Here is a 9,345-nt window from a genome sequence, read left to right on the forward strand (position 1 = left end):
TCGTCTGCCTGGTGCGCAGCTGGGTGAGTAGTACTAGTACTACAACTACTTTGATGTGTCGCGTCAACTCGAACAAGTATGCAACACTTCCTGAAACAAGCATATAAGCTGCTTATACTTCTTAACCAAAGGATCTTTATATCCAACAGACATAGAATATCCGTTCGACCGTTGGAAATTACTTTATCTACTGATCTGATGTCAAAGTAATTGCTGCATCGCCACCAAAACCCACCATCTCTTAAGATAAAGTAGACCGAGTTAACCCCTACATTAGCATATTACTAAGATAAATAGAAGGCACTGTGGAATCATTTATGAGGTGAGCTTGCCAATCTGAATGTGGAGGGACACCGTCCTCGACAACCCAACCCCGACTAGCAGTTTGGGCGGAACTGTGAAGAAGGTCAGCTCCTGCACGACGACGTCGCCAGGATCCTTGCTGCTTGTCACCTTGATTTCCACCTTGACGGCGTCGGTCCTGCCTTTGGGCTCCCCCGGCGGGCCGTTCGCCCATAGCTTGGCCGTATAGTGCGGCAGTGGGGACGCCCCTGCTCTGATGTAGACGACCACACGGCGATAGGCGCGCCGATGTCGAGCACGCCGCCGACCAAGCAAAACGTGCGATCGTCCTCCTCCGCAAACAGCAAGAGTCGTGGCTCCGACACTAGCACTTGCAACTGGAGCACCTTGCCGTACTGGATCCTATGCACGGGCATGGCATGCACGGTGCTGATGTGGTGGGAGAGCATCGGTGGCGGGCCTTCATAGCCGCAGACGGGCACGGGGCATTTGGAGGGCGCGAGCGGACACACACTCTGGTGATCGGCGAGCTTGTGGTAAGTGACGTAGAGCCCACAACCTTCATGCGGGCACTCCACCCTCACCGAGGAGAGGACGGCGTCCATCGCCATGTTTCGCACGTCGAAGTCGCTTTCGCGTTTGCACTTCTGGCACTGCCGCTGGTTCCCGGGGCGCTCACTGCGGTAGTCCGCGCAGGACAGGTGCCGTCCCTTGCACTGCACAAATCAATCGAACATCACATCAATCAAGAAACCTGCACCTTGCTCGATCAGCCGAATGGACGAGGTGTATTCGAACCTCATACACTGTAGGCTTCAAGGGGCAGAGGCACAAGGGGCAGTGGAGCAAGGTGAGGTCCATAGAGACCATAGAGAGCTCCATCGTCGGGTCCTGTTCCGTTGGCATGATCTCTCCCTCCTCGTGCACAACCATCTCTCGCTTTAGGGCCGGGGCATTACATAGTTTTACCATCACATATTCATACTACTTCAATGTGCATTAAATCAACACATGCAAGTATCAAAAGGAAAGTCAAGGCATGCATGCATGCGTTGTAATTAATGCATCAGTAAACGCAAATTATTGAAATATATTGAGTGCACTGCTTTGATGTGTCGCGTCAACTCGTACAACAAGCACAAGTTTGATTACAACGCCCTCTCCCTTGCCCATGAGCGTGGTGGCTCGCAAGACTAGGAGAAGATTTCGCTACACGCTCTCCTTGCAGTTCATTCGGTGTCAGATGGCCAGAAGCATACTAGTAGTACTCCACTGCAGTAGTACCATCATTGTCCGACTTCCCGAAGAGGCGAAGAGCCAAGCGCAACCCGGATGCTTGTGTGGCAGTTTCATGTGTTGGGGAGGTAGTATAGTGACATAGTCTAGGAAAACATTCTCCAATTTTTACCAGGGCATGGTGAGGCAATACCATGGCACCACGCCAGGCGTCATGTTTTCTAACCATGTGCTTCATTTTTTGTATAGTTGTTACCCAGTAATAGACGCGTTTATGGTTGACTATTCGAACACATTTCCTCGAAATATCTACCCATTCCTTGTAAAACGCATGAGAATGTACTAAATAACACGAGCTAGGTTTTCCAGAGCGTTCTTGTGCACCTTTTCATGCACCGATTGTTCAAATTTGAATTATGTCCATTAATGCCTAGAAAATGCACATAATCCCATAAATATGGTAAATGAGCCCGGAAAAATGTCAAATTTGAACATGTTGCATTTGAGGCGGTATGTTGATCTTTGGAAAAAAACTGAATGACAACTAGGACGGAAATTTGGATTCCCCTTCAATCTTGGGTATTTCCCTCTCGAAAGCATGGAACTTCCTCGGTGATGGTTCGATATATGAAGGGCGTGCATGATGACATAAGCCAAACCTTCTCAAATTTTTACCAGGGCATGGTGAGGTCATACCATGGCACCATGCCAGGCGTCATGTTTTTCAAGCATTTATTTCATTTTTTCTATAGTTGAAAACCCGACAAACAAACATTTGTGGTTGACTATTGCAACACATTTCATCGAAATATCTGTCCATTCCTTGTGAAAGGCATGAGAATTTACTAAATGGCACGAGCATGGTTTTCCAGGCCGTTCTTATGCACCGATTGTCTGAACTTGAATTATGTGCATTAATGCCTAGGAAATGCACATAATCCCCTAAATATGGCAAATGAACCCGAAAAAGTGCCAAATTTGAACACGGTGATTTGCAGGTTGTATGTTCATCATAGAAAAAACTCGTGGACAAAGGACAAAGGAAATTTGTACCCCCCTTCAATCTGGTGATTTCCCCCTCGAAACCATGAAAAATTCCTCGGTGATGGTTCGATTTATGAAAGGCATGCATGACGACATTTTTACCAGGGCACAGTGAGGCCATACCATGGCACCACACCAGGCGTCATGTTTTCCAAGCATGTATTTCCTTTTTGTATAGTTGTTAATCCAGTAAATGACGTATTTATGGTTGACTATTGCCACACATTTCCTTGAAATGTCTGCCCATTCCTCGTAAAAGGCATGAAAATGTACTAAATAGCACGAGCATGGTTTTCAAACCGTTCTTGTGCACCTTTTCATGCACCGATTGTTCGAATTTGAATTATGTGCATAATTAATGCATAGAAAATGCACATAATCCCCTAAATATGGTAAATCAGTTTGGAAAATTGACAAATTTGAACATGTTGCATTTGAGGCGGTATGTTGTTCGTTGGAAAAAACTGAATGACAAACTAGGGCGGAAATTTGGATTCCCCTTCAATCTTGGTGATTTCCCTCTCGAAAGCATTGAACTTCCTCGGTGATGGTTCGATTTATGAAGGGCGTGCATGACGACATAAATCAAACCTTCTCAGCTTTTAACGAGGGCACGGTGAGGCCATACCATGGCACCATGCCAGGCGTCATGTTTTTCAAGCATGTATTTCATTGTTCTATAGTTAATAACCTAGTAAATGACGCGTTTGTGGTTGACTATTACCACACATTCAATTGAAATCTCTGCCCATTCCTTGTAAAAGGCTTGAGAAATTACTAAATACCATGAGTATGGTTTTTCCAGACCGTTCTTGTGCACCTTTTCAAGCACCAATTGTTTGAATTTGAATTATGTGCACTAATGCCTACAAAATGCACATAATCCCCTAAATATTGTAAATGAACCCGAAAAAGTGTCAGATTTGAACATGGTGATTAGCAGGGTTTATGTTCATCATAGAAAAAAACTCATGGATGAAGGACAAAGGAAATTTGGATTCCCATTCAATCTCGGTGATTTACTACCACACACGATTCATCTCCGTTGCCTCTGCGAACCGTGTGTATTCACTCACACATGCAAAAGGAAAAAAGAAAACCCTCGCCCACTTTGTTCCCACTCACTCGCCGCGGACTCCTCCGCAACTTTGCACCCTAAGCTCGATGGTTGTTGGCGGCAGGTGTAGGTCGCGCTCCAAAAGGCACGGGATTTCGCCCCTACCGCTTTCCGCCGCCTATGTGCACCGACATTCTAGATTCTAGTTGACTGGGGTTTTCTGTAGGATTGGGCCGGGGATTTTTCTCATGGAGAAGGTAATCAACTTAGCGAAATATTCACTCATCTCTTATCGTAGTCCGTCCATCACTGTTAATCAACCGGCAGAAATTACCGTGGAATCATTTTTGTTCTAGCTGATTCGTGGGTGTTCATTCATGTGTCCACAGTGCGAGCACAAATCGGGCAACTGTGGTCGTGGCCAGTCAGAAATGAAGTTCTATCTCGCCATTTCGGATGACTTCAGGGAGTGCCCGGTATGTTCAATCTCAACCTACCATGGTCGGCATGGCCTAAATTTGTGAACATATACCGTCTGTTGCTACATTATCTATATATTTGCATCAAATCTTTGTTACATTATCTATTTTTTATTATATATTTTTGTACTTTTCTTTCATCTATATATTGATCTATTCTATCAGTTACTCCCATATTTGCATTTTGCTTTGTTATTTCAATATATCTAATTTACGATCTTAATTTTCATTTCAAGCAGTACATCCCTTGCTTTGCAGGAACAGGAGTAGAAGAAAATCTTGGGCTTTACTTTATTGATGACTCCCAGGATGTCATGTTGACAACGCAGTATGGATTGACAATGACGGTTAACGTAAAACTTGATAAAGATGGTCACTCCTATTTTAATGCGGACCTTTGGAGAAAAATATCTAAGTGTTATGAACTGAAAGCTGGGAATAAAATTCTAGTGTGTGCACCATAGCCTGGTCTAATTAACATGGATGTTTACTTCCCCAACGTCATCAGCTGATCAAAGTCTGATTGAGGTTAGTGTCCTTTCAACTTTCTCCATGCTGTCATATTACTTAGCAAAATCGGGGTATTTGTTCTGACTAATTGATCACTATTTAAGAAACCAATTGTGATTTCGTATTCTGACTCCGTTCCTAGGCAGCAACAAATTCTATTTACCAATTTATGCACACTATATATTCTTCTGCCATGTTCTGAATAAATAATACCTTTCCACCTTTTAAGCAGGATATGTTGGATGCATAGTGAATGGTCTGTATGTTACTAAGCGTACCAAATTTCATTGCAAGACCTTGAAGCATGTCATAAACTTTGTTGATAATCTAATAGAGATAGCACAGCATATGAACGGTGGATTTTGGATGGGATTAATTAGACCTATGGTGCACACACTGAACAAGACCAATTATGTGCACAAAACGCTGGTAAAAAGTCTTATTTTAATGTTGATGCTCATAAACTTCATATATCTTCAACGATATGTTACAATTGGTTTTTACTCTACATGTCAACAAAAATTGCCCGTTATAGCAGTTCCTGGATCGATTTCCCCGCGTGGTCGAATTACACTTGTGGTTGCTAATAATGCCAAAGTGATTGCAAGGTACTGCATTTCCCGTAGAAATGGAACCATTCAAGTTAACAAGTTCTCGCTAATTGTAGCAATGCATCCATATTGGAAAATTGGAGACACTGTTCTACTCATGCTCCACCAAGGCACAGGAGGGCTCTTCCTTTTCATTAACGAGATGCCGAGTCGCCGTGATCAAGCTGCTTCCAGTGGATAGTTGTTATTCTTGGCCCTAGCCTCTTAAAATGTGCTAGTTGTTACTATACATGTTAAGTATGTAGATATGGACCATATGGTTGTTGGCCCTTAGCCTCTTAAAATGTGATAGTTGTTACTATGTTAAGTATGTAGATATGACAATATGGTTCACTATAAAAAAAGACACATCCGTGACATTTTGGGTCGAACGGATTTTTTTATGTCATGTTTATGACACTTGTATGATGATAATTGTGACAAAACCCGGTATCATCATGGATGTGGTGGGCTCCTACTTCTATGACAAAAAATCGTGACAGAAAATGGGCTTTTTGTCCTGGGCGGGCTAGAGACGCAGCTGCATGACATTCTTTGGGCCGTCCATGACGGAAAAAAACAGTGGTAGAAGCGAGGGTGAGGAAAATATAGGGGGAGTTCCCGGTTACGGTGGATGGTCGGGGCCGAGCGATGCACATTTCTCTCGTACGTACGCGCGTGTGTGCGAGGCGTTGTGCTCTAACTGAACCCGAGCGGGGCGTTGGGCTCTAACTGAACCCAAGTGATTGCATTGCAGGCTACGCATTACTGAACCCGAGCAATCGATCCCTTGCTGTTAACTGAACCTGATCGAGTGGTTCCTTCGCAACTGATGCTAATTGAAGCCGATCAAACCTATTGCCTCTTGAGGAACAGTGAGTATTGTTGGGGGGTTTGGATGAACAGTTCTCGGTGGGGGGTTTGATGAATAGGAACCCGTGGTGTTGCCGCTGGTTGAACATGACCCTGATCGATCGAGCCGGTGGAGGGGTGGATGAACATGACCCCGTGGAGGGATGGATGAACAGGACGACCCCATGGAGGGCTGGTTGAACAGTAGCCGGTGGAGGGCTGGATGAATAGTAGCCCATGGAGGGGTGGTTGAACAGGACCCCATGGAGAGGGCTGGTTGAGCAGTAGCTGGTGGAGGAGCGCGCGGTGGAGGCTAGATGAACAGGAGCCCATGGATGAACAATCGCAGGTGGTGGCTGGAGGAGGTCGACAGTGGAGATGAACAGTATCCCGTGGAGTCCTGATTTGCGGTACGCCACACCCCACCCGATGAACATGACCCCCATTTTGACCGTAGCACTCCAACACAAGTCTGTTTCCTCCGTTTTGCGGTACGCCACACCCCTCCCGATCAACAGGGCCCCGTTTCGATCAAGAGAACTCCGTTTCCTCCGTTTTGCAATACGCCAGACCCCTCCCGATGAACAAGATCCCGTTTCGACCATGTCGGTCGAACACAACGCCGTTTCCTCCATTCTGCGGTACGCCAGGCCTCGTTTCCATCGGTTGTTTCGTTCAAGCCGGTTGGCTCCTGATGAACAGCACACGTTCCGTTGCCTCCCGATGAACACGATGCATTTTGTTTCCTCCCCATGAACACGACGACACAGTTTCTCTGTTCCGACCCAGCCATGTACACGAGCCCTGGCCATATGTATGCGCGAATAGGCGTTCGAGACCCCACCCGTTTGTATGTACATGGGCGTATTTAATTTCTTGCACCCTGGCCGTTGTACGTACATGTACATGCTACGTGCGCGCCTCTACTACGACACATGTGCGCCTCTACATCGACCAGTATGTACGTACACGTTCGCAACCGGAATGACAATGCTACGTACACTTCGACCAGGTGGGTCCCGGCTGTCAGGCACTTCCTTGCGTGCGAAGATGTAGCTGGTGGGTCCCAGCAGTCAGGGGGAACTTTTTCGCGAAATACGGTGGCCCGTCCAGTGGGTCCCTGCTGTCAGGTGGAGGAATCATTACTTTCCGCGTAATAAGGAGGCACTTCCTTCCTGCGGCCGTGGACCTAGCTGTCAGCCTCTCCACGTACAGTACTCTTCCGACGTTCACCACATTGACCATGCCGCGCCGAGAGCACCAAGGTGGTGGACGGAGAGGCCTAGGAATGGGACGATGCAGAGCCGGGGAAGACGCGGCAGTGGATGCCCACGCGGAGAGGAGTATGAGGGTTCACTGGTTCGGCTGCGGCGTGAGGCTGTCGTCGCCGCAGGGCCTGGCCAGCGGTGGGAGTAGTAGGGGGTGGTGAGGCCTCTGCGGCAGCACAGCTAGGCGACACGACCGACGCTGCTTTGGGTGGCTGGAGCAAGAAGACCAGAGGTTGAAGAAGCACTATGGCCGTTGGATGGACATCATACGGTCACTAGATCTAGAATCGTTCATATTGACTAAGTTGACAAAGCCCTCCGTCCGTGTCAACTTAGTAGGTCCACAAGTCAGCCTCCCACTATGGTGGGTCCCAGCTAGCAGGGGGTATTCATTTTTTGTGTGTAATAAGGAGGCACTTCCTTGCGTGTGAAGATATAGCTGGTGGGTCCGAGCTGTCAGCGGGAATATTCATTCTTTTTGGCGTAATAAGGAGGTACTTGCTTGTGTGCAGCCATGGACCATGTGGGTCCCAACTGTCAACCTCTCCATGTACATCCCTCTTCCAATGTTGTTGTTTGTTGACAATGTTGACCACGCCGTGCCGAGAACACCAGTGCGATGGACGACGGCGAGACCCAGGAATGGAATGACCCGGAGGCGGCGAAGCCACAACAGTGGAGGGATGTGGGTGAGTAGAGGGATGGCCTGGCTAGTGGTGGGAGTAGTAGGGGCCGGCGTGGCCTACGCGGCAGCACAGCCGGCCACGGGAGGCGGGAGCAGGCGGTCTCGCCGGTGCTGGATTTGGCGGCTGGAGCAAGAAGATCAGAGATTGAAGAAACATGACGGCCGTTGGATTTACATCCAATGGTTACGTCTGCTAGAATCGTTTGTTGACGTATGTAATAACTAAAAAAATCTTTCATACGCGTCAACTTAATAGGCCCACAAGTCAGACCATTCCCTATTTTTTTAATAATTTATATATAACTCATTGCAACTTCTTATGCAATTTATTGCAGTCCATTTTTTTGTTGGCCAGGGCCAGGGTTAAAAATTAAAATGAAAATTTGCATATTTCTGTGGGTTCCAAACTATTTTTAATACCTAAATGTCGAGCCAGATTTAAAGTACTTTGAAGATATATTTAAATTAGGTTAAAGGAGAGTGAAATAGGAATCTGAAAATGTGAAAAAAATTCAGAAATTATAAAATAATTGCCAATTTGTCATCTGTTTGTATATTGACAACCCATTTCATATTACTTTCAAGATTTGCAGGCGTCTTGAAAGAATTGCAACCCATCAGGGCATAGAAAAATAAGTAGGCCTGGATTGGGTATTCTTTAGAAAAAATAATCTGGGCTCATTTTGACAAAGAAAAAATAGCTGGGCTGGTCATATGGTGAACATTTAGAGACATTACAACCGAGCACTCTTCCAGCCTTCTAAGGCCATCAGTGTTTTCGGTCGTCGGATCTATAGTCGTAGCGGTTTTTGGTTGTTGGATCAAACTCTGAGCGCAAGAGTTTACGCGAAAGGGAATGGGCCGCTGCTCGCGTAACAAAATTGGCGTTCTCTGGTTAACTGGGCCAACCTCGGCCTTTTAGGGAAGGCGAAGCAAGCGACGTTGCACAGATTCCTCCTCTTGCGAGTTGCGACCTCTCTGGCGGCGTTTACCCAAGGTCTGGTCACCGCCCCAATGATATCCCCGTACCCAAGGCGTCACGATATCTCCCTTTCGCCAGCTTTCTCTTGATCTGGCACCTTGTACCAGGCAAGCCCTAGCCACCCGAGATTGTCCTTCGCCTCATTTGCTTCCCTTTCTTGTTGGTCTCTCAGCCCTTCGAAACCTGATAATGCTTGTGACTACACACCTGGGGCTCTGCCACGATGTCAGAGGCGATGGCAACGTCGACAACGACGGAGGAATCTGGCACCACGCCCTCCTCATCTATCAAATTGGCGTTCCTCCTTCGCAGTGACGGGTCCCTAGGAAGCAGCGACAT

The 9,345-nt window shown here is 46.8% G+C and overlaps 1 protein-coding gene across 1 annotated transcript; it reads right to left on the reverse strand.

Annotated features, from left to right (window-relative positions):
- Window positions 1-315: 315 nt before the first annotated feature.
- LOC119352861 (E3 ubiquitin-protein ligase SINA-like 10) lies at window positions 316-9,345 on the reverse strand. Its single transcript, XM_037619460.1, has 4 exons — window positions 9,214-9,345; window positions 1,102-1,263; window positions 700-1,019; window positions 316-556 (listed from the first exon to the last, which is right to left on the reverse strand). Exons 1-4 carry the CDS (start codon window positions 9,343-9,345, stop codon window positions 316-318), a joined length of 855 nt encoding a protein of 284 aa, XP_037475357.1.

Source organism: Triticum dicoccoides, chromosome 1A (genome assembly GCF_002162155.2).
Source record: "Triticum dicoccoides isolate Atlit2015 ecotype Zavitan chromosome 1A, WEW_v2.0, whole genome shotgun sequence".
NCBI classification, from domain to species: domain Eukaryota; kingdom Viridiplantae; phylum Streptophyta; class Magnoliopsida; order Poales; family Poaceae; genus Triticum; species Triticum dicoccoides.